This window comes from Paramisgurnus dabryanus, chromosome 1 (genome assembly GCF_030506205.2).
Source record: "Paramisgurnus dabryanus chromosome 1, PD_genome_1.1, whole genome shotgun sequence".
NCBI classification, from domain to species: domain Eukaryota; kingdom Metazoa; phylum Chordata; class Actinopteri; order Cypriniformes; family Cobitidae; genus Paramisgurnus; species Paramisgurnus dabryanus.
In genome coordinates, this window is record NC_133337.1 from 4321544 (window position 1) to 4348397 (window position 26854).

The following is a 26854-nucleotide window of genomic DNA, read 5'->3' on the forward strand; positions in this document are numbered from 1 at the left end:
AATGGAAAATCCTGTTCTTCTGTTATAGTGAAAGATTTCTGTTCTTTCCATCTGTTCAGTAGTAAAATGTCCAAAGACTAGAACATTATGCAAAGTCCTACCAGATAAGATAAAGGGGGGCTAGTGAATGACATAAGTAACAAATGATGAACAAGTGGAAAAACTCAGTAAACGGTAGAGTTTCACTGAGAACAAAATAATTTCTTCTATTTGACCAGATGTGCTTCAACTGATATGTTTCTTAGTCATTGATAAATTGAAGGTTTATTTTCTAAGTGACGCTGGAACTATGATGAAATCTTTGGATCATGGGCGGAGATGGGATGACTATGTTTTTCAGTATCTTACTAAAAATATGTGCTCAACCTTGTAAACGGGGCTCTTAGGTTTTTAAACTTATAGTACCACGGGGGTGAGAGCCTATTCTGCAGAATATATTAAATTCAGACAAAGAAAATTCTGTCGACAGTGTCTGTGTGATCCTTGTCTTTCACTCTTATTGAGTATTATTTGATGCGGCTAAAATTCCACGACAATGTGCCGTTAACAACAGAGCAGAACACGCAGTGCAAAGACCGAGCGGAATATTGAACAGAGAGCGCAGCGCGCCGACACAAACACACACGCACACGTTTACACCTTGCTGTTATTGTTACTAAACAAGCTGCGTGCACATGAAACCTGATCGCTGAACACGGAGGGGCGGCATGGAGTGCAGAGTGATGTTTCTTCAGGCTCCGGCGTGAATATAAATGACAGACACTTCAACCGCAGTCCGTATTTTTTCTCTTCTAAAGTTCGGTAAAACACATAATGGGCTTAAAATCTTGTTTAAGAATCTGTTTTATAATGAGAATCTCTCTTTCAGCGTGCTTACGTGTGTGCGTGCCGCGCGACAGCCAATTTGAATCTGACAGAGTTCGTCACGGTACATTAAAAAATCCAACACAAACATTACAGCGTAAATGCTAGGATTAAGATTGATTGTCAGTACATGGCGTCTCCGTGTGGACAGCCCCTTAGCCTCTGATCTTCACGCTAGACGCTAGACGCTGGACAACTTCCGGTTTTGAACGCCGGTTTGAACGCTGCGTGGGAACGCTGTGCGCATTTGGCTGCCGCTCCATGCACCGTCGTTTATTGTCTTCATTGTCTACGTTTGTCGTGTTCCTTACTCGGATTGTTTTTTCTGCATCCATCTGCATCCCTCTACAAACTGGAGTTAACTTTTTCTGCTTGGCTGGGCGTATTTTTGTTTTGTTGTTGTTGCCGCTGGGAACTCTCTTGTCAGTCTGCTGCGAGCCCTCTCACCACTCTCTCCTCCATCTGTTGGACTGACTGTGAGGTGAGTTAACACTCTTCTTCTCAGTGGTTCAGATAGTTTACTGTCGGGTTGGGTAGCTTTCCTCTCCGTAAGCTTTTTTAGATGTTGCGATGGTTGTGGTCCTGGCTAACGTGACTTTGCTGACAGCTGAACTTCTCATGGCTATTGCCAACACGTCAAAGGTCTTGGCACTTGTGCTGTCTTTGGCCTCTCTCTTTTTTCTCGGGCTACCCTCTTCCAACATGGATATTGGATATTTGCCGTGCGAACTTAGGGCACTCAACCGGCACTCATTCCTCGACCCCGTAACATACGAGTACTGCCGCTCGCTTGGGATTATCCGTCGCCCGCGCTACGTGCAGCTGTACGAAGGATTTTTAACTACCAACGATCAACATCGACAGCTATCCCGTGCATCTGGTCAAAAAACAGAGCTCTGGTCAAACCTAAACATCAACAAAGCGACTGTCGTCCATTGCGATCGATAATGTGTACAAAGATGTCAGACTCCAATAACAATTTAACCGAAAATACACACTGTAAAAAAAATCCGTAGAAATTACAATGTTATTGCAGCTGGGTTGCCGGTAATTTACCGTAGATTTACATTTATGTTATTTACTGGCAAGAGTTTGTTCAAAGTGAAATAAATTTTAAATATTTACAAGTCTTTATTCTTACAGAATAAAACTATACAATTACAGCCTCATGCAAAGCATTCTGGGAACCAGAAATCATCATCAACCTTTTTCTGTTTTATGCTTCAGATTTTGTTTCCCAGAATGTTTTGCTTGATGCTGTTTTTTTAGTTTTACTCTGTAAAGACAAAGACTTGTAAATGTTTAATGTTCATTTAACTTTGAACAAACTCTTGCCAGTAAATAGCATAAATGTAAATCTACGGTAAATTACCGGCAACCCAGCTGCAATTTCTACGGACTTTTTTTACAGTGCAGATGTGCTGCAAAATCATTTTGCTCTATTAAACTGTCGCTCTATTTCTGCCAAAGGCCCCTATCTAAATGAACTTATTACCGACTCAAACCTGGATATGGTATTTTTTACTGAGACCTGGCAAACACCTAATGATTTCATGCATCTTAATTTACTAACACCAAATGGATACCAGCACCTGTCTAAGCCGTGTTCATCAGCTAGAGGGGGTGGCCTTGCTGTCATTTATCGAAACTCCATATCACTCACTCAACTAGACTTTCATAATACCAAGACTTTTGAATATATGGTTTAAGGTTTCCCTGAAAAGTCCACTAACAATCATCCTAATTTATAGGCCACCCAAACAGCAAAATGATTTTTTTCTCTGAACTTAGTGAACTGTTAACATTAGCCTGTGCTTTATCATCCAAGATCATCTTGCTTGGTGACTTTAACATTCATGTTGACACTCTCTGTTCAAATAGTACTCAATTAAAAACTGTCCTGGACTGCTTTGATCTTCATCAGAATGTTAATTTCTCAACTCATGTTCATGGCCACACACTTGACTTAGTTTGTACATCTGGTCTGAATGATATTTCAGTAAATGGACTGGTTACCCCAATCTCAGATCATAAGCTTATTACTTTTGATTTCACATCATCTTGTCCTCCCAAATGTATTGACAATATAACCATCTCTTATCGTAACATCAGTGCTATTAATACCAAGGCGTTTGCTAAATCTATTGCTTCGTCTGCTGTTTCTGATCTCTATAATTTCACCTGTCCATCTGAGATATCTGATCTGTACCACCTTGCCATCGCTGATGTATTAGATGAGCATGCTCCAACTAGGACTAGGTCTGTTCCTCTATCACACTCCTCGCTGTGGTTTAATGCTGAGCTACGTGCTATGAAAGCAAGAGGGAGACAACTTGAACGCCTCTTTAGGAAAACTGGTCTAACTGTTCATTTTCAAGCATTTTCTGACCATATTGAGAATCATAAAACCGCCTTGAACACGGCCCACTCTTCCTATATTTCTAAAATGATTAATAATGCTAACAACAGACCAAAAGCACTCTTTAATATTGTAAACAAACTAGTCCAGGCACCTGCGCATCATGCCTGCCGACAAGAATCGGATGACCTGTGCTGCTCTTTTTTGCACCACTTTCAAGGAAAGTTGGATGCTTTACGTGGGAGTTTTTGTGATGAACCGACCACCCCTACTTGTGAGCATGCTCAGTCTATACATACACTTGATAACTTTACAATGACAAACCCCATCCTAATTAGTGAAATAATACAGAAATCAAACTCTTCTTCATGCCGGCTGGATCCCGCACCAACAACCCTTCTGAAGCACTGCACCTCTGTCATTTCTGTTCCTATCTCACATCTTGCGAATATGTCCCTTGTCTCTGCTTCTGTTCCTGTTTCACTAAAAACGGCTGCAGTTACTCCTATCCTCAAAAAGACAAATCTGGACCCAACTGACTTTATTAATTATCGGCCCATTTCCAACTTACCCTATGTCTCAAAAATTTTGGAAAAGGTTGTTGCCACTCAATTGCAATCATTTCTGTCTGACAATGATAGCTTCGATTTATTTCAGTCTGGTTTCCGCCAAAATCACAGCACTGAAACTGCATTAGTAAGGGTTATTAATGACCTCTTACTCTCTGCCGACTCGGGTAACCTCTCCATACTATTATTACTCGACCTTAGTTCGGCTTTTGACACTGTCTGTCATAAACGTTTATTGAAACGCCTCTCAGAGATTGGTATCTCAGGAGCTGCGCTCTCTTGGTTTTCTTCCTATCTGACAGACAGAAAATTTTATATCAGTATGCACAACTATAAATCTCCCACTGTCATACTAGAGCAAGGTGTCCCACAAGGATCAGTTCTCAGCCCATTACTGTTTATCATTTACATTTTGCCTATCAGACAAATTATTCGCCGTCATGGTTTTCACTATCACTGTTATGCCGACGATATTCAAATATATACCGCTTGTAAACCGGACTCTATTCACCAGACTACAACACTATCCTCATGTATTAATGAATTAAAGACCTGGCTGAACTGCAATTTTCTCAGTTTGAATCTGACCAAGACAGAAATCTTAATTACTGGTCCACCATCTCTAACAAAAAACATACCCAAGACTCCCACTCTTGACCTTGAAGCTACATCCATTTTTCCAGCTGCTACTGTTAAAAACTTGGGTATCACCCTTGACTCTTCACTGACTTTCGACCCCTACATCAGTCAACTCTGTAAAGCTGCATTTTTTCACCTCCGCCATATTGCAAAGCTCCGTCCATATGTTAGTCCAAAAGACGCTGAATCTTTGGTACATGCGTTTATCACATCTCGTCTCGACTACTGTAATGCTCTTTTTTCCGGACTACCAGCACACTCTATCTCACGTCTGCAATATATTCAAAACTCTGCCGCTAGATTGCTAACTCACACTAAACGATCCGCTCATATCACTCCAATTCTGTTCCACCTCCACTGGCTATCTTTGTCTTCTCGTATTTCCTACAAAATTCTCCTGCTTACCTTTAAGTCATTAAATGGTCTTGCTGCTTCCTATCTTTCTGATTTACTTTCTGCTTATACTCCCCCTCGAACCCTCCGATCTTCTGACTGTAAACTCCTCTGTGAACCAAGATTTCGCCTTTCATCTATGGGTGGTAGGTCTTTCTCAGTTACAGCCCCTAAGCTATGGAACTCTCTCCCCCTGTCTCTGAGGGCTACAACAACACTACATGAATTTAAGTCTAAACTCAAAACCCATTTGTTTAATAAATACTACCCGTCATGACATGTTTTCAATAATCAGGTTCCTTACACTCAATTATTCTGTTGCTTCAGATTTTTCGACTTATCCACTGATTTCCATGTTGTCATGATCTGATCCTGCTTGTTTTTGTTCTGTTTTATGTTATTTTTGGTTTTTGTTTATTTAATTTGCAATGCGAAACACAACTGCGACCGCTTGGATTGGGCAATTGTCCATTGTCTGCTACTGTATGTATTTACTGTCTACTCCTAACTGTTATTGTGAAGCGTCCTTGAGCTTTGGAAAGGCGCTATATAAATTAAACTTATTATTATTATTATTATTATTTTATATATAACAGATAATCTGGATACATTTACCCTAATACGTTTTTTAAAACATGGTAATGTTTTAATGTTTTGCTTTAGTGTTTTAATGTCAGACAATCATTGAAAGGTGGGAAAAAGGAAGAGAAAGGCAGCAGATATAGCATCCTTCTTCAGAAAGAGTAGCAAGAAGCAGCCAAATGAATCTTAGTAAAATACATTTCAGTGGCCTACCAAATTCACGTGATTTTCTGGTCTCTATAGACCCTTTTACTGTTTGTACACAATGATGACGTGGCAGTGTATGCGCGCGCATTTAGTGTACTATAGTGGAGTGGATAAAAGACGTTAGCAGATGGCCAAAAATAAAGTTGCCAGATACATATATACGTATATTAGTATATTATATTAGTGCAACCAAACGCAACAACGAGACATTTTGATGTTGAGAAACCCTTTTAATAAACTTTCTGAGTTGCTACCACGTTAGAACCAATGGGGAATAACACCAGTTCTGTTGCCCAAATGCGCGCGCAGGCTATTTGATCACGTGAGCTGTAAAAGGGTCTATAGTTTTTTCAGCAATGGGAGATATAAATTCTGGTTTCAAAGTAAATTTCAAAAGTTTTTTTGATTAAATAGTTTTAAAAAAAACTTTAGGTTGAATTATGACTATAAATTGTATGTTAGTCTCAATTCATTTGAATTAAAATTAAAGTATTGTAGCAATTGTATGTTATACATCATTGTGATTAACGCACCTATAATACTTAAAAAGTATTTTAAGGTTGGATGATAGAGATTTTATGTGCCACCCCAGAGTTACTGCTGGCCCCTGCCTGGCCACACCTATGAAAAATCCCTGGCTCCGCCACTGATTAGCAAAACACAAAAAAGAAATTATATTATAAATCTTTACCCGGACAAGTGACTTTTGTGCATGGACAAGTGAAACATAAATTTACTTGTCCGAAGGACAAGTTCCTCAAAAAGTTAATGTCAAGCCCTGCGTAATGCATTTTATACTGTACAAACTGTATTCTATTCCCTTCCCCGAACCCCAACCATCACAGAAAACTTTATTGTACTTTAGATTTTCAATAAACATCATTCTGATGGATTTATAAGCTTGTTTCCTCATGGGGACCTCAAAATGTCCCCAAAAGATCACAAAAACACTGGTATTCCTATCTTTGTGGGGAAAATTGGTCCCCACAACGTGATAATTACCAGGTACACAGACACACACAGTCAAAACTTGATCCTGAGAGCCAATCATGAGATTATGAAATTTTAAACTCAAATGACTCACCGTTTTTGCGTTTATCCTCTGGTTGCAGCAGGACCCAGATATCCAGGATTTTCTCCAGTCCAAAGTTTTCAACACCCTGAATTGAGAGGATGTATTTAAAAAAAATACTTTCAACAAAAAAGTTTGATTGTGACACAATCAGGATCACATCAGGTATCTGACTGGATATATGGCATATAAGATTAATTCGTTGCATTGATGTCACTCATTAAATATTGAAAAGTGTTTATGTACTAACTCCAACAATGTGAATCTTGCAGTCTGGGTTGATGTCTGTGAGTCGGACAGCTTCACTAAACACAGTCACATTACAGCGACTCAGAATGGCCACTCTGCCTTCATGCGATAGCTTCTGTCCGTGTTTCATAAGATCCAGCGTTTGTGTGTCCTCTCCTTTCACGCTTCCTGCGATCACAAACACATCCATACAGAGTTAAGAGTCCCTCTATCACACACAGGTGGTTTTAAAAACCATGCAAAATTTAAGACTCCTACAAATTCACCATCTTGACTTCCACCAACCAATGTCTGCTTCACTTTTTTACAGCTCTCCAATATTGTAGCACCAACATAAGCGATCTCAGAGCCAAACCTGAAGCTCTAAAGAAAAGAAGTGGTGATGTTAGGACATAGCAACACTTATTTGTAGGCAACTACTGTGTAAATCAGGGGTCTAAAACTCAAACGGGCTTGGGCCATTTCTAAGACAGACATTCTATCGGGGGGTGGGGGGTGGGTGGGGGGGGGGTTAAGACCAAGTTAAATGGTTCTAGTTAAAAATAAAATACACATTTAGTAATTAATTAAAATACAGTAACGAAGGAACGCAGCACAGTGTAACGAAGTAAAAGTACAATTTATTTGTTTCCACCTCGGAAGGGCAACTTGAGTAGAGAAGGGCACAGTTGCCTGGGCAACCTGAGCAACCCCCCTCCCCCTGTGCACATCCCTGATCACATGAATGATTTTATGGTAATGCTGACTTTTTCGCGTCAATCCACAATCATTTAAACCATAAACAATGTAGCTGTCATAATCCCCTGCCATAAGAGCCGACGCCAAACAATCACTGCTACGCGAGCGAGGACGCGATACTGACGCGTGTGGAACCTACGAGTCTTTACAAACGAATACGTTTACAATGTATTACATTGATGAAAAGGGAATTAAACTTGTCATGCCATATATCATTGAAATAAAAGAAAGGGTTTAACGTTTACAGAAATACATACATTCATTTTCAATAGAATGCTGCATTGGTTTGCATCGTGGTGCATTTTAGGTTAAGAATCCGTTCGAAAAATCACAACATCACGTCCCGCTGTATACAGTGAATGCATGCTGAAATTATTGTTGCGTGGCTACATAAAAGTTTAAGCATATGTGATGCATTGCGCGATTGGTCTGATTCGCGTGAGAGAGAGACGTGTGTGTGTGTGTGTGTGTGTGTGTGTGTGAGAAGGGGTTCTTTTTTAAGCTATACTCTCTTGCAATTGAATACTTAAAAACATCAAAGCTAAACATCATATCTAGTCAAACCGCATAATGACATCGCTACAAATACAGTATGGGATTAAAATCAGCGAAAGCTACGTTACCTTGTTTCATCGACACTTGGTGAAACAGCAGTGGATGTTTTCGGTTCAGATGCTGAATGTAATGTAATGATAAGAATGTATTGATCCCAAACTTTAGACATTCTCTCTCTGCCGTTCATGGACATATTTACTCTCCGCCATCGCGCCAACTAAATTCAAAATGTATCACGCGTTATGATGTGCTTCCTTAACATTGAACAACGGTCCGTGTGAATCAGATCTCGGCGCGTGTAGTGCTTAGGAATTTAACGAGGCTTCGAGGCAGAATTTTTGCAGAGGAATTTTTTGAATCGAGTTAATCGAGTAACTCGATAAATCGTTTCAGCCCTATGAAGCCCTCTCACATGCCTATGATATCGCTAAGTTGATCTGTTGCGTGTGCACCGTAGATATTCACTAGCCCTGCTGCGCGCATTAAAAGGTTATAACGAAGGCAGATTAAGGTGATTGTTTGCACAGTTGACGTCTCTCCTTTTGAAAGGCGCTCTGGCGCGAATACGCTCACACTGCACGTAAGCTAAGCTTTGTTTATACTCGCGCTTTGGTCCGCAACACAAGCCTCCGGGGATCGCTTGTGCGTCTCACCAAACGGACGATGCGTTTATAGTTGACGCGCTTAGCTCTCACTCATTTTCCATCGGCACTAATCTTTCCCCTGCCTTAATTTAAGACCGGCCTTTATTTGTCCGCGATGACCACGCCCCCGGCCACTATCAGAGGCCCGGCATTTATTTGAATAACGGCTTTTATTTCAGGAATTACGGTATGTTATATTTTTGAAAGGTGACGCGAGCCGCAAAGAGGGGGAAGTCGGGCCGGGAGTTTGAGACCACTGGTGTAAATCTAAAAACCTTATCTTATTTTTTTCATACCTGTGTAAGATAGTAGATGTGTGTGTGAGGAACAGTGTGCATGGCATTGATCGCCCCTCTGAAAGTGTAAATCTGTTGGTGAGGATCTCCAACCAGGATTTTTCCACAGTTCTGGGAGAGCATGATGTCCATGATAACTGGAGAATCAAAGCGACATACAAAAATTAAGAGCAGAACACACCCTTACAAATTTGTATACATTTACCACACTATAATATCTACTAAGAAGAGTGTTTTCTATACCTGGCGTGCAGTCCTGAGCTTCATCAACAAATATGACATCATAACATTGCAGCTCTGGTCGGGTCAGATGCCACAGTTTGAGGTAACCTACATCAATAGTCAAGAGAAAATCTTAGCTCGCTCTTCTAATGAAATATAGAACAGAACTTAAGATCAGGCATGAAAACGTGTCAGGGGTGAAAAAGGTGAGAAGGGTGCTCGGAGGCGATGTGGCCTCTGGTGGGGCAGGGAGGTGGGGGGACTGCCCCAGAATAAATATTATGGCCTCATTAGGGGACATGCTGCAACTTAACTTGTTTATTCTTCATGCATGTGATTGACCAAGGACAAAAAAGAAGGAAGGAACCCAACACATCCCATGTGCGCAGAAACATTTGACTAGTAACCGTTTAATTAAATGGGTTCATAAATGTGGGAAGCTGTAACAAGTAGCATTACCTTACTATTTTACAGCCGCTATAATTTTATTTTGCCATAATCTGACCATCAGTCGCAAGGCCATACATTTGAACTGAGTTGGCCTTGGAATAGGTTGGATCTGAAGGCTTACATGCAATTTAAAATTACTTCATTTTACAATATAGTACTGGTTAAATGAATTACATTATGGTTTTTGAGTCATGGGTTGAATAATTTTCAGATCAGCAAAAAAGTGATGTGGAAAAATAAAATGAGAACAAATCAAGAAATTACAAGCATATAAAATTGAAAAGAACAAAGTTACAAATAAAGTAAGATCTAACAGTATTGATTAGGTAGAGAAACAGTATCAAATTAATAACAGCGTTTTAATCCTATAAATTAAATATAATTGATCTTTTTAAAGTTATAAAAGTGATTTTCCTTTAGTCTTCTGTAGTTTGATTAACATAATGACTCAAACATAAGCATTTCTTAGAAGGGTAAGAAAACTCTTGCAGCTCGACAATTGAAATACAACGTAGGCACCCCATCAAATTCTTCATTCGTGCACTTAAGAGGAACTGTCCCAACACCGGAGTCTTGCAGATCTATACACTGACACATATGATCAACTGCTCACTTATAATAAACGACAGTGTTTATGAGAATACTTGAGGCATTACAAGATAATTTGTGCGTATATCTCCTGTCAAGCCCAAAGAAATTATGTGTTTGTGTGATTTTTTAAATGCACGTTTCTGTGCGTGGGCATTTGAGTTTGTGTCTATGAGTGTGTGCGCGTATGCGCACAGAAAACAACTCACTTTAGCGTGTTTGTCGCTCAAATAATTTAAAATCGGTTAAATGTTAATTTAAACGATAAACAGTATTAGTAACAGTATGTTCTTAATAACAGCATTTTATGCAATATTTAGCAGTTTTACATTTTGTGTCTTACACTTGACTTTACGTACCGAAGGCAGTCGCTCTACGCATCTTCAATAAGCACGTGTATGACGAAGAACACAGAAAAAGCGAATGACATCGCAGTAGCGCAAGAGCCGTTCGAAAGCAGACTTCCTTGATTTCACAATTCAATCTTGTAGTACTTTGATGTAACCTGCCTGTCGGTTTTTGCAGCGCGGTATGACCTCAGACAAACCTAATGTCTGGGATACATGTTGGATGACGGTGAAGGGTGCGTCTTCAAACAACGTGCGCATACCCCCCCAAAAAAATTTATTTAAAATTATACATGCATTGGCAATGCAACTTCTATGTATTGTCAAATATGATCATTTCAAATTAGTCTTTACCATCATGGGTCATGTTATAGGCCCTCTCTTTTTTGCGCTCCAACTCAAGCATTTTGTCCCATAATTTCTGTGCAATATTTGCAAATACCTGCAGAGAAAAAGAAATGCATGTAAAATGACCACAATACACATTTGAACAATGTCCACGAAGCCCCATCCTCTCCATAATTTACATTTATGCATTTGGCAACACTTTTATCCATAAGGGGTGTGCAGCAAAGTCAGAATTTGTATCTGTTTTTGTATCTGTAACGATCTCAAAATTATTTGTATCTGTATTTGTATTCGGATGGAACTGGAAGTGAGTGGGTCTTTAACCGGAAGTTTGTTATATTACATGAAAATTGCATTTTAAATGCATTTTTGCTTTTAATTATAATTATAACTTAAATGACTGTAAATATTTATTAAAAATAATAATCAAAAAATGTAATCAGAAAGACAAATAACTTGATTCTCGTTACTAATACGCATGGAAAACAAGCTTCTCATTTTCAAAGCCTCATATAGCTTGCCCCTATTTGCTGTGCATCATTGTATTGTAGCATTAAAATAACATTGACAATACTCTACATCAGGGGTCGGCAACAGGCGATATATTCAATATTTTCTGGCCCGCCGGATTATTTTGGAAGTACGTTTTTTTTATCAGACTATTTTTATTTTACAAAAACAGTTTACATATGGCCTATCATTCCTTCATTAGTTTTTTCAAATTAAAACCAAAAAGAAAATAAAGAAAAACGACTTGTTTTTCTATTATTTATTTGCTGAACTAAAATGAAATGTATCATTAGGCAAATAGGCATAACGACTCATTTTCCGATTTTCTGATTGTGCACTCAGATCAAAAATAGAAAAAATTAATGAAACTGGTTAAGACTAATTTTAATTTAACAACTTAGCAGACCAATGAAATAATTTTAAACAGATGAGGTACTATTGTGGTAACAGATTACAGCCGTTTTAATAATGGTTTTTATAGCAACCATGCTCTCAGTCTCATTCGCTTACAGTCCGACTTTTGAACTTTTTCATTATAATTTATTTGGGTATAACACATTGATAAATATGTATTACCTGATAAAAAAATATTTGCACTAAACGCTGCACAAAACTCTTCCACTAGCCTGCTCGAGAAAAGCCGTAGCCGCGCTGCGATTTCCTCGCTGCATACTGTATAAAACGCATAAAAAGGATTAATGCGGCGCAGGATGAAATTTTAAAGTATAGGCTAAAGACGGTAGCGGTCGGAACTCTGGGGTACCTATATTTTGGACAGAGCGGGTGGTCTGACTGTATGGGACTGACAATAGCCCATCTTTTGACAGCGTGTCCGCACTTCATTCTGACCACCTGCACAGCTTTAGGAGCTGTTTGGTAATGAAACAATTGTCAGCCAACATGCGCGTAATTTGCACGGGGGTTATGGGGGTCATGACCCCCTCAAAAATCAAATCCAGCTAATATAACCCCCCAATATAATCACATCATTTAGATTAAAATAAATATGAAATGTTCCAAATGAACACTTTTGTTTGTTTTCTTTATTAATTTCATTTGCCAGCAAGAAAGATAGTATTATATTTTAAATAATCTGTAATGTACCCCCCGCCCCGACTACTTGGTATGACCCAGTGCTGTAGTCCAGGGTATACGCAGGTAATACGGCGTATTCTCACTTCTTTTTCAGTCGGATTTGCGTTTACCCACTTCTAAACAGTGATTTAGTGCAGGGTATACGCAGGTATACAGCGTATTTCCACTTCTCTTGTAGCTTATCCAATCGCATGATGTGAATAAACGCAAATATACCCTAAAACACTCAGTAAAATAAGTTACTATGCGAGAGGAGGACCGAGGCACCGGATTCCCTTGAAATATGATTAGCCAAAACGCCATTGGGCTAGGTTGCCGTCATTCTGACAATGTCCAACGCAATTGGATTAGAGAACTGTCAATCACTACCTGGTTCACTGCCTGCCATCATTAATAGGAAAGATGAAGCGAACTACTTAAACCTTTTTTTCAGATTTACAAACAACATTGCAATGCTTGCAAGTTCAAGCTAACGATAGTAATCAACATCAGTGTTGTTAACCAGCAGCTCAGCTAACGATTGCCAAGCGCTAGGGCTGAACCAGAGTCGTATAATAACAGAGTTACGAAACGCTTTGATCTCGCCGCCGCGCGGTCACGTGATTCATGTAACGTTCTACAGTTCCAAACCAAGCAGGGCTGTCAATCTGTTTGCATAGGTTTTCAGCTATTTTAGGTAAATATTTGCTTGTAATGGGAATTGATCACTATACTTACTGTGTTTATAACGTTTTTTTACTAGGGAGTGATGGAAATACAGTAAATCAGTTAATAAAGATAAACAGTTAATTGTGACCCAAATATAACTGTGGTTATCGATACCAACTACAGCAACACAGTTTATCTTTTATTTTTGTAGCAAAATATGGCTATATAAATGGCTATCAATCTGCTAAAAACATAATTCCTACACTTTTAATATATTAAAATCACAAAAAAGATCGCAAACGCGGTTATTTGTAACAGTGAAGCATAACAGAAACACAAAATTCATATTTTAAATTCACATTAAATGTTAATATAATCATACATGATTTTCGAGGATACATCACTCGTATTACTTACCAAACACAATGAAACACATAGCAGCATTGTGAAGCAGTGTGACTTTCTTATAAGGCATTTAGCTTGTCGCTGTTGCCCCCTAGTGTTACTCGTAATATATAAAAAAGTATAAAGTAGATGGCCACCAGTAATAAAATATAAAACCATTAAATCTATATTATTCACACATTATACACAACTCATTAAAATATAAAAATGTTACTAGTTATTATTAACGATAATCATCACCTACAGCAGAGTTCATAAAATATCACTGTTGACTATATTAATGAAATGTCAGAAAATGTAAAGAGAAACGGTAATTTCATCGATTTACCAGCAGGTGCCATTGAAATGAATGGGCTTCAGTGCTGCGTTTGGAACTATGCGTCACTACCGGTCACTACATGAAACGCTGTTACTTCCGCATTCCATTCTTACAACGGACGTCTATGTGAGTGTCGTAACTCTATTATTATACGACTCTGGGCTGAACGATACATCGAATTTTCATCGTCATCACGATATGAACTCACCATAGACTGTAAAAAAAGATGGACGGCGCCTGTTCGCTCTCTTCCATTGGTGAAAAGTGATGCCGCCAGTGTCCCGATATGGCGCTGACATCTTGGGTCTTGAGTCTGCGCAGTAGCGATTTCGGGACCAGTCCTGCTCAGTAGTGAGCAGGAAGTAAAGCCGCGAAATCAAGAGCCTGCCCTTGTTCTCGCAGAATGCCCATATCACGCGATATCACAGCTGTCAATCGTGACGTGACACCACCGTTTTTATATCATTAAATAACTAACTAAACACAAACTTATTTTAAAAACAAACATTTGAATTTACATCAGCGTGATAAAAACTACAGTAAATTATAGAAACCAGCTTTAGAAAAAAGATCATTGAAGTGTAATACATTTTTTTAGTTGGTCTCAAGTCCCATTGAATAACATGGGGAGGCGGGCTTTATGACCTATACTGGGACCAGTCACTGGGGGGCGATCAAGACGTTTTGGCTTCACTTTTCAGGGCTTGTCATCGCAACAGACAGCCTTGACGCGATGAATGAAGGGAAAACGGTAAGCGCATGTAATAAACGTTTGACCTATTACGTTTAGTCCTAAAGACATGCCCTGCGTCCCAAACTGCATACTTCCATACTATATAGTAGGCGAAAAGCACTACTTCTCGTACTCTTTGCATACTATATAGTATGGCAGTAGGCAGTTTGGCATGGATGGTTTGCGCGTTCATCAGGGGAACCCCCAAGTCAGCTACGCTCAGATTCCCAGGTAGCCAGTGCATTCGGGCCAGATCCAGCTGAGTGTCGGCGCACACGGCTGTGTTCTGGCTGCGGCTTACCAGCATTAAGCCAGCACTGGCCCAGCAAAAGTTGCCAGATTCGGCTAGGCTGTGGATATGCGGATTTGGTCCGATTTTGGCTGACAAATGGCATATTTTCCACATATTAGCTTTCACATTTCACGTTTGTTTTAATAAAAATATATTAATTTAACAATTGATATGCATATAATTGTTTCTATTTAATGTTTTGATAATTGTTTTTAGTTTTCCTGATTAATGGTAGCCTATGTCAATAAGTGAAAAGTAGTGTGAGGAAAAGTTAAGCTCAGAAATTTTTCCCTAATAAAATAAGGGAAGTGGAGAAGCATATTTTAATGTTAAGAATAGGTTTGTAGAGGCATAAAGTGCCATTAGCCTATTGAATGTAAGTATCTGGGCTATTAAGTTTATACTGAAAAATTTTCTATGTATGTAATAATTCAACAAACACATATTGTATTAATTAATGGTCAAATACTAAATTGAGATTTTATAAAAAAATTTAATAAGCTGTAAAGCTTGTCAATTTGTTTACTTTATTACAACTACAATTTTTCAGCCCTTTTCCAGAATTTGAACTAATTTGATCATAAAGATTGATCTATTTATAATTTATCGATTACAATTTTTAGACAATTAAAGCTGGTTAAAGGAACTTTTATTTTGGAAAAAGAACTGCTGCTGTTTCAAGACATGCGCACTAGCTGCGACATCTAGTGACGACATTTACCGGGCTTTAACGGTTGTTGCTGCATGAAGTCTGCTGCAATTTCTCTGAGGTAAGACTTTTTGGAAGTTATTTAACATAATTTTAATGCATAAAATGTTTATACTCTGCACATATTAGATATATGTAAACTTCATTTAAAAGAAGGACAAACTGGTGTGACTGATATAGTATACGTAATTTTTTAAATGACCACAATCCCACTTCAACAAATATGTAAATTAGCATTTGAATTTATTATTAAAATACTGAAGTATTTCTAGATAAATTTGAGAATAAAATCGATTTTTATAATTTATCTGACAAGGAGAATTCGGACAAAAGAAATGAACTCTGCTCAGTTTAATGAACTTACTTAAACAGTAATATTTCGTTTAGCAAAACAAACAAATAATATTTCGCAACTCATAAAACTGGTCTGAGGATTTGCCTCAGTAGTCTATGCAGCAGGCGGGAGTAACTGAGGGATCGTGAAGCTATTCTGCTAAACACTCTTAGCCACCTCAGCCAGTTCCGCTATTATACAGCTGACTGAGGTAATTTTTTTTTTACCAATAGATAACTTTGTCTGGTACAGAAAACGTTTAAATTTCACAGAATAGAGAGCATTGCAGCTACAGGACACAGCTGGTAGTTAAACTTCTTTACTTAAAGTGCACCTGCAGTAAAAATATTTCCACCTCACTGTTGCACAACATTATAACCGATTTAATCTATTGAAAGATACTTTGTAGAAAATGAGTGAACCTTAATTATGTAATTATTACTCAACATTTTGTATCTATGATTTGTCTGTCTGTTATACAACTTAACAACTTATTGTGATTGTTTTTGTTACATTTAGATTTCTCAAGATCATCAGTTTGGACAGAATTTATTTGAAGGATTAATGTAAGTAAAAGTACAATATTGGACGGGGCATGGATATTTCTTGGGAATCAGTTTTGTTGCATTGTTAATGTCAGGACTGTCTGAGGGGTCAATTGGGGCCAGAAGTATGATAGGGATTTGTTTAGGGCTACAAATATATATTACAAATAACAAGTCTTTAAAAAGTCTTTACATTAAGTAGTCTAAATTAAACTTTGATATGTAAACGTTGTTATGTAAACTATAATAACAAGATATTTTATTAGATCACAATTCCAGTTTATGGATTTGGCATTTGCAGTCATTTTGAAATATAAATATAATGGTAGAGAAAACACAATTATCTGTGGATGTGTGTGATTAAGAGTAAGGAAAACTTACTTTTTTATATAATTGAAAATCTCAAAACAACCCTTAAAAACCAAATTGAGTTCTCTTTTGCTGCATCTTGCAAATATTACAATTTTAAATAGGCAAGGCTTAAAAAGGTATAAAAATAATAATGAACTTTCTCGATAATACAACACTGGCACAATTGGGCATGTAACCGGTTTTTTTTACCTTAGTGGTGTGCCCTTATTCTAGTACTTATGTTTCTAGTAGCTATGTTTACATGCAACCAATTAATCAGTTTGTAATCGTATTGATGGCTCAATCGTATTAAAAAGCCGTCATGTAAAAACCTTAATCAATACGATTGAGGTAGATTGGATGCAAATTTGAATCGTATTGAAAGGGATGGTGTAGTCCAATCTGTGATCCGATCAGCAGGAGAAAAGTATGCATGTAAATGCGTGAATCGAAGTATTTTGTCGGATGCAAAAATACATTGTGCATGTGCACAGAAAATTTGTGCTCAAGTTCACGTCGTATATTTACCTCTTATTTGCTTTGGGGTGGCATTGCCAAGTCCTCTCTTTTTTTCGTTCAGATTTGGGCTACTGTTTAAACTGTCTTTGCGAGTTGTTTTTTCTGCGGGTCAGATATGAAAGGATTTTGTTCATTAGTTATTGGTATTTGGGCTGTGATAAGTCATTGGGATGCTTTTGGGCTAATTTTGAATGTCCATGGGGATGGTTTTGATATGTGAAGCTGCCAACCCTGGCTGTGCGCTTGCACAGATGTTCGGTTTATATAAAATGTACATGAAAACAAACATTTTGAGGTGCAAACATTTAAACATGTTTAGGGTGCATGTAAACTGTATTGTTGTAACCTTTCATCGGATTAAATTCAGTCAGATTGACAAAATTTTGTGCATGTAAACATAGCCCTTGTGATGACAGTTTGTTCCAGGATAAGAAAACTGCCATCTAGGGTTTCAGAACGAAGCAAGAGCCATCAATATTATATATGTATTGTATGTTTATGTATATATACATTAGCAAGAAAATGTAATGGTTTTCTGAATAAATATACATAAATAACATAATGTGTCTAAAAATTATTACACAAGAAATTCAGATCTTTCATGTGTTTTTCAGAGCACTAGCAGGTTCCAATAAAGGCTGGAACAGAACAGACAGAAAAGGTACAGTATACTTTCTTTCCATGTCCGCCTTGCCCATGCACACATCCGTACCGCTTTAAAAAGTATATATTATTTACAGGACATTCACAAATTTAGAAAAAATGAAGAAAAGTAGCAGCTCCACCACTGCATTGAATATACTGTTCTGTATGAGTGTGCAACTCAGCGTTCCCACAACGCGCACGCTTGACATCTGTTCCTCAGACATGAGGGCTCGCGAAGCACACACACAGTCAACACATGCGTGATCACTAAACTAAGTTTTCTTTCTTGTTTAAGTGAACATAAACAGCTAGATGTGTCAGTATCAGTATATTAAAGCAGTGCAGTCTTAAAGCTGTTCTGGGTCTTAAAGTGACAGTAGCCTACTGCTTTTTGTGTCAGAAATGTTCTTTCCACCCAAAAATGAAAATCACTCACTTTTCTTAACTGAACAACTTTTGCAGCTGCACATTTAATTCATACAGTGAGGACTGTGCAGTGTTTTGTGTGTATTTATTGCTAATGTTAAATCATAGATTCTAATAACTAATATTTTTACATTTAATACAGATGCCTGAAAAGTAAAACAAGATGAGTATAGTCTTATGATAAAAAAACAAAAGATTTGGTTGCTTGTCAGTAGCATTGTTGTAGTGACAGCCAAAATACATCGGCCTAGGGCTGGGCAATATGGCAAAAATCCATATTGAACGATAATGATATAGACCAATTTCGTGTTTGCAAACAGAGATGACGTTTTTTTGTGGGCGGAGCCAAACTGGTTGCAGAAAGTGACTGCTCCGCAGTAGGGTTGTGAAGTGTTTTAGCATTAAACCGTGATTTTTATGGATCCGGTGTTCTGTCGAAGTCTGATTCCTTTATGTTTCCCTTTATTGCAATGTTTCGTATAGCGTTTTAATCACATTACGTTTATTTTTTTAGATAGATAAAAAGTTTAAATGGCTTGGCTACTGATATGCATGTATGTAATGTATATGTATTGTTCTTTTTTGCTAAATCAAATATTTTTACAGTCTGAATCGCTAAAGTACATGTAAAAGCAATACTATCATGTATTATATATAATAGCGTTTATTAAATATTTCATAATTTTCCTGTTTTCTATTATTTCTTCCTTAATAAATTATAATTGTAACATGATAAAAACGCTATAAGAAACACACGGAGGGAACAGACTTCGACAGAACACCGGACATCTTCTCTACTTATTTTCTATTCTAATTATTAAAAAATTTCCAGATGATTTCCTTGCTCCATTCTGTCCGTTTAAGGGCTTATTGTAATCATAAACAGCTACGTTTATCTTCAAATGATGTCTTTGACGATGGTATTCTATAAAAATGAAAGCCATCTTTTTTTGGCATTCTTATTCTGACACTTTACAGCACAACCGGACATTTTCCAGTGAGTTATCTTGCTCTTTTCACTCGTGTCTAATTCATTTCCACTGTTTTTCTGCAACCGCATTGCGCGCGCAGCTTGCAGTGACGTAACTGTGACGTCTACTCTAAATTGGTCTATATATTTCGATGTAAGTTGTTAATGCTTCCAGCTTTAAAACAGTATGCCAACAATGACTGAAGCCACAAAAATAAGAGGGTTCATTTATATTTTAATCTGCGCCTCGTCAGTTTTTTAGCTAGCCAAACCACTTCCATATAAAGGAATTCGTGCTACCTTTTTGTCCACAATTTATCATCTTTGTATATTCGTTGCCACTTCCACTCATTTTTGTTTAGTTTTTTTGTTGTTGTGTCGAGTTTGCAAAGTAGGAAATGGACTTTGTACTACTCATGTGTATTACATATAGGCCAATGTATTTTGGCTGTCACTACAACAATGCTACTGAAAAGCAACCAAATTTTTAATATTTCCTCTTAATCATAATACTATACTCATCTTGTTTTACTTTTCAGGCATCTGTATTAAATGTAAATATATTAGTTATGAAATTGTCTGTCAACATGATTTTAACATGAACCTTAGCAATAAATACAAATAAAACACTGCACAGTCCTCACTGTATGGATTAAATGTGCAGCTGCGAAATGTATTCAGTTAATAGTAGTGAGGGGTTTTCATTTTTTTTGTATAATGAACATTGAACACTCAAGACAGCTTTGAACACCCAAGACAGCTTTAAGACGGCACTGCTTCAATATACTAATAAACATACAGCTGTTTATGTTCACTTAAACAAGAAAGAAAACTTAGTGAGCCCTCGTGTCTGAGAACCATATACGAGCTATACATGCTGGTAAACAGGCACGTCACCTTGTGGAAACGCACAGTCGCACACTCATACAGTACAGTATATTCACTGCAGTGGTGGATCTGCTAATTTTCTGTTATGTTTTCAGTTGATAAGATGTGCTTTTTGATTACTGAAATTTAATTTAACCAGAATCCAGAATAAAACGAAAAACACGGAATTTGAGAAAAAATTAAACTGAATCTGGGGAAAAAACAATAGGGCCATAGCTGTGCTAAAACCTGACTCCAATTGGCTTTTTTGAGGTCATTCAATTAAGGGTTCACATTTTTTTTCACAAGCACTAAGATGTTTTTTGGTAGTTCTCAATAAAGACATGAAAGATCAGAATGTTTTTGTGTAATTATTTTTAGACACATTGGGGCGGTTTCCCGGACAGGGATTAGACTAGTCCTAGACTTAAACAGTTTTAAGAGCTCTCCAAACTGAAAACAACTTGCACTTGCATATCTTAAAATACATCAGTGCCCTTTGTTTTACCTCAAAATGCACACAGGTAATGTTTTTAGTAAGGCATGTTTGTTAAAACTAATTATTTTCCTTATTAAACTAAGGCCTAGTTCTGGATTAAGCCTGGTCCGGGAAACCGCCCCATTATGTTTATCAATGCCCTTGACTTAGATAAAGTTTAGATCGCATTTTATGACAAATTTGTTCAGAAAACTGTGAAATTCACATACTTTTTCTTGCCACTGTATATAAAGCCATTACAATGTTAATCTATGAAGCTATAAGTCTTCCAACCTAAAGTACCTGTCAATGTTTTTGAAGCAGAATAGCTTGTAGGTAACATTTAACCCTGGAGAACCCACGGGTCAAATGTGGCCAATGTTAATTGATTCTAAGAGAAGGGTTCTTGGGTTCTCCAGGGTTAAACTAACATGCTTGCATTTACCTAATTAAATAATTTTGTTTCTTTTCAAGAATCTGTCAGAAGAAATTCAACTACTGTTCGTGCACCAGATGGTGAAGTAGAAAAGTTCGTAAAAACTTCTGCAGCTTGCATCTGACAGAGATGCAAAAAGAATCAGAGAGCGGGCCTGAAAACAAGCAAATTCAAGGTATTTCAATTGTTGTTAAAGGGATAGTTCAATAGATATTCTTTCATCATTTACTCATCCTCATGTTGTTCTAAATCTGCATGATTTTTTCTGATGAACACAAATTAAGATGTTTTGCGTAATGATGGTAAAAACACAGCACATTGTAACCATTGACTTCCATAGTAGGAAAAAGTATTTTGAAAGTATTGTGATATATGATGAAGAAAATATTTTGATAAATGATGGTTAGCACACAGGTGACGGTACCCATTAAATTCCATCATATTTTTTTATTCCTTCTATGGAAGTCAATGGTTACAATCTGCTGTGTGTTTACCATCATTCCTCAAAATATGTTATTTTGTGTTCATCAGAAAAAATTCATACAGGTTTAAAGGTAGGGTAACACATTTTGAAAAATGCTAACGGTAGCCGCCTAGTAATGAAATCACGATCCCACCCTTAAGTCAAATCGCCATCCAAAGTCACGCCTCTTTCAAAACACATGAACATGCACAGATCAGACGGTCACATTTCATGTCTCATTCACCAGTGAGAAAACTTTGCAGTACAAAGTGAATAACATTTCCAAAATAACCAACATAAACAACTGGTTTATATCAGAATTAGTTTAAGCACACGTTCGGTTGTGTAGACGTAGTAACTATATCGTTATGCTAATCCGTAAACGAACACAAATTTCATAAGCAACACAATGTTTCATCAAAGTAGAATATCTGAATCCATCTCAATACAAACATATCGCGTACCTACCTTACCAAAATAAACAACGACCCTTTCAGACCCTTTGCCTCCTGCAGCTGTTTGCATCTCGTGCTAAAGCAGTAAAGTTACCGATGTTAATTTGGGTTTTTGCTCTTTGCTAATCCAGGCAGTTTTTGCTGTTGTTGTTATAGAAGATGCCTTTCGTTTTGTGGCTCCTGTACAGGTTGTCAATTCAGCAGAAATCTTTCAGGATCAAATCTGTTACCCTACCTTTAAAACAACATGAGGATGAGTAAATGATGACAGAATTTTTATTTTAGGGTGAACTATTCCTTTAACATTTACCCAATTTAACATTAATGCCTTCAGTCTATCTGATGAAGTAACCATGAGTCATTTTCTGTTCCCCCTCTTATCTCTTTTCTCTCAGTCTTTCCTTCTTTTAGGGTACACTTGAGGAGTGTCCAGATGTTTATTAATGTTTTATTAATGTAATGTTATGTTTCAAATAAACATGTAAACATACTGTATATTTTTCTTTTTTTTTAAACACCTACAGTAAAGTGTGACACTTAACACATTAAAAGCATCACAAACATTGAGGATAGAACTTCTAATGTGCAGTTTAACTTTTTTTAACTAAATATAATAAAAGTTTTTTTAAGAAGGGATAAGTACATGCCATCTTAAGGGCTAAGGTTATAAAATATTGTTTTGTGGAAAAAACATAAAAAAAAAAATTCGGGGCTAGTTTCGTCTGAGTGTACAGTTTAAGCTGGCGTGATTCTGGCACTTTGCTGGCAGTGTCGGCTGACTTTAAGCACCCGGACATTGGCCAGTTTTGGCTGAGTGTACAGTTTTAGCTGGCGTGATTCTGGCACTGTGCTGGCAGTGCCGGCTCACTTTAGGCACCCGGACATGGGCCAGTGTACTTGGGCCGATTCTGGGGCGTCATTCATCCCCGAGTTGGCCCTTTTCTGGCAGCCGGAACTGGGCCGTGTTTTTTTTTCTGGCCTGCCGGATTTGGGCCATTATTGGGCCAAACTGTTTTGGCTACCTGGGTTGATTTGTGAGGTGTCAGTTGCAACGCTGTGCCTGTTAGCAAAAACGATGGCGGAGAAAGGAGAGAAGGGTGAGGAAAATGTGTTGTCAGACGAAGACCTTGTGGTGAAAAGGAACAGCACTTCAGCTATATCATGGAATTATTTTGGATTTAGGAGAGATGACGCAGCAAACACAGGTACTGTGGAAGCGGTGATTCACATACTGCGTCTATTGCACGCTCAAGTTCATTATTTCAAATGTAGGCACGCAGTATGTGCGCTCTGGAAGCGCCGCGGTCGCGACTCGCACGCGGTGCGACGCGCTCGTTTTTCCAGGCTTTTCAAAAACATTTTAACTTTTCAGAATGACACAAGCGCAGCGGGCAGATCATGTGACAATAACCTACGTGTCTAGCATTTTCCACGCGTTTTTAGGCGCGACATGTGAATGGCCCCTACAACATGAAAAAATATAAAATATTTATCTCAACTCACATCGTCATCGCAACATTAAACAATGTAACCGCACATCGCAACTTTTCATCACATCGTACAGCCCTACCAAGCGCCCTCGTCCGCTCCATCCGCCTCCCACACCCCAAGTCAGCGAGGATGCCGACAGAGATGCAGCCCGTCCCGCTACAGTTTCCAGCAAAGACGTCAAACAAAGTGAGCACTGTTAAATAACAGGAACTTGTAAATTATGTTAATAACTTATCGCAGGGCTCGAAATTACAATTTGCCCGGCCATCGTTATATATCAAAACTGCACTGACAATGAATCTGTTTAAAATCATTAAATCAGTTATTTGTTATGTCATATTTAGAGCTGCACTACCCAACTACAGTACATGACATTAGGTTCCTTGACTAAAATATATAAGCATCAATTTAGAAACACTGTATTGGGTTAAGATTGTCATATGTTGTAAAATGTATTTAAATACAAATTGAATACTGTTATTTTTATATTTTTATGAAAATATTAAGGCTTTTATCCAAAGCGACTTACAGTGCATTACAAAATATACAGACTATTAAAGTTTTTTTTTAAAACTAATAAACTGTAACTAATAACTATGAACTAATCTCTTAAAACATCATGCTTCCCTCATCTTTTATGTTTTAGAATTTAGTATTAATATATTTTTTATTAATGTATTAGGCCTACCTGCAATATTTGTAAAATGTCACCCAAAATATATAATGTTATCATACTTTGGCCTACACTATCTGTTGCAAATCAGCTGTTCCAAAAGATAGTTTACAAGGGAAACTACTAGACCAGACTATGTGGAAGGTGAAAGAATAGTCTAATTATAATGTGTGAACAGTTTCTTATCTGCTATTTCTTATCCTGGACTAAAAGTATCACTAATGTATTTCTAATACAGGAAAGGCAAATTAGCATGTTACCTTTTTCCATAAAAAAATAATTCAATAAATAAATAAATATGCCGGGAGTTTAACCCCCCTAATGGTAGACCCAAAGTTACGCCCTTGTCAGCCAACAACATTCGTTTTGTGCAAGAAAAATAGCCTACTTCATTTGTCAGTAGGGCAATATGGTTTCCGTTTATGTTGGTTAGATATTTGAGTGATAGGCTTTGTCCTATTTAATTTATGTTATTAATATTTCATTATTTTTTCTGTGAAATTTTTTCTCTGCTGATAGTAATGTTAAAATAATATTTATATTGACAACAACATAATTTTTGTATAGCATTTATAATTGTTTTAAGCTACTTAATCTCTCTTTTTCAGTTAGAGACATTTGAGATTCTTGAAACGAGATTTAGGTTTTGCGGACCCGTCAGGTCGGTAAATAAAGTGGATGAACACTGAGTGTATTTTAAGCGGTTGCTGAATAGAAACTTGTGGAAGCTGAACAAAAAAAAACAGTCCAGCACAGACCTCCTTAAACCTAGGTGTGTATGTGTGTGTCCCGGATAAACATTAAAAAAAGGAATAAAGTTCAAAAGCCGGACTGTCATGAGAGCATAAATGCCTGTCATATGTTACCACTATAGTTCTTGATCTGCTTAAAATTATTTCATTGATATATGCCTATAAAGGTGTTAAATTATTTAAAATTAAAATATCAGAAAACCCGTCGTTATTATTTTTTTTTTTTCATTTTAGTTCAGGAATAAATAATGGAAAAACAAGTCGTTTTATAATTTTTTTATTTTTGTTTTTAATTACAAAAACGATTTAACGAACGATTCACGGACCCATCATATTCCATGATTATAGGCCTATTGTGAGCACAAACAGACAAAGAAACAGCAAAACAACCATGTTTTAGCCATTTTTAATGCAGTCTTTGGTCTTTTAAATAGGAAATTAAAAAAATGTTGCTTGACAAAAGATCAGATAGCCTATACCAGTGGTTCCCAAACTTTTTCAGCATGCGGCCCCCCTTCTGTACGGTGCATTCCTTCGCGGCCCCCTCAAAGAAAATTTGTGACAAAAAACTGTTCTAAAACTCAAAATTTAATAAAAAAAACATTAAATTATTCAAAAAAAGTAGTGCTTTTGGTTTCTAGCCTTATTTTTTAGGTTTAATTACACAGAATTCATGATAAATTAATGTATTTCATAAAATGTCATAAAACTGGGGCCCCCCTGGCACCATCTCGCGGCCCCCCAGGGGGCCCCGGCCCCCAGTTTGAAAACCACTGGCCTATACTAGGCTAATTCAAAATAAGACATGCAAGTGTGGCAGCAGCAGCTGGCCCGCCATCTACTGGCTAAAAAAAATTGGCTCGCGGTCAAAGTTATTTGCCGACCCCTGCTCTACATCACCTTTAAGCATTTATTGTGTCGGTCAATACATTTACATATGTGACCCATTATGTCTAAATGAGTGGGAGGTTTTCAGAAAAAAATAAGTAGCCTTTATTAATCCCTCGTCTAGCGATTCAAATACTCCTAATTTGTACGTTTTCTGAGAGTGAAATGATTAACCTAATACTACTAAGATGCATGTCCATCCACATGTCTGACATATTGGTTTCGGTTTAAAAACATGCAGGAATTTGAAAATTAAATGCAGGACTTAATTGATGTTTAAAGAGTTATTAAGGGAGATAAAGTTCGGGAACTGATTTATGTTAAAAAGTTATTAAGATCGACAAGACTCGCGCTGACTGACAGATCCAAAACGCAACACACAGACACGCAAGCGCGCGCACTTACAGAATAGTTCAAAATCATCTGTTTTGACAAGAATTTACGAAAGCATAATAAGCATTACAACAAACTTGCTGAGCTCATTATTATCTATGTCTATACAGTATTTGCGCAAACATATCAAATTGTTTAAAAAAAAACATATCTAAAACATCTCTAAATGAATAAATAATCAGATATTCATTTAAAATTTCAAATAGCAGTATGCTCTATTGTTTAAAAATCAGTTTTGACTTAGTTCAAAACAAGCAACATGATTTTAAACAATGAGGTTATTAGAAAGATTTAATTCAAATGTTTTAGTTGTTATTTACTTAATTTTTATGTTA

General features: G+C 37.3%; 1 protein-coding gene and 1 long non-coding RNA gene across 5 annotated transcripts in view; one reads left to right on the forward strand and one right to left on the reverse strand.

Moving 5' to 3' along the window:
- fbxo18 (F-box DNA helicase 1) overlaps window positions 1-26854 on the reverse strand; it is a 254384-nt gene that overhangs the window by 14163 nt on the left and 213367 nt on the right. For all 3 annotated transcript variants that reach the window (XM_065247865.2, XM_065247858.2, XM_065247871.2), the window contains exons 11-16: window positions 11129-11216; window positions 9411-9497; window positions 9168-9304; window positions 7201-7297; window positions 6936-7102; window positions 6698-6773 (exon numbers count right to left, since the gene is read on the reverse strand). In XM_065247865.2, the coding sequence (XP_065103937.1) occupies window positions 6698-6773; window positions 6936-7102; window positions 7201-7297; window positions 9168-9304; window positions 9411-9497; window positions 11129-11216 (652 nt within the window). The remainder of the gene's footprint in view (window positions 1-6697; window positions 6774-6935; window positions 7103-7200; window positions 7298-9167; window positions 9305-9410; window positions 9498-11128; window positions 11217-26854) is intronic.
- On the forward strand, window positions 15448-22925 carry LOC135729999 (uncharacterized). 2 transcript variants are annotated; one of them, XR_010525836.2, is made up of 5 exons: window positions 15448-15894; window positions 16687-16733; window positions 18197-18243; window positions 21443-21579; window positions 22718-22925. It is a non-coding gene; the product is annotated as an uncharacterized lncRNA (long non-coding RNA). The 2 variants fall into 2 exon arrangements; XR_010525833.2 differs by lacking the exon at window positions 22718-22925 and having other exon boundaries at window positions 21443-21883.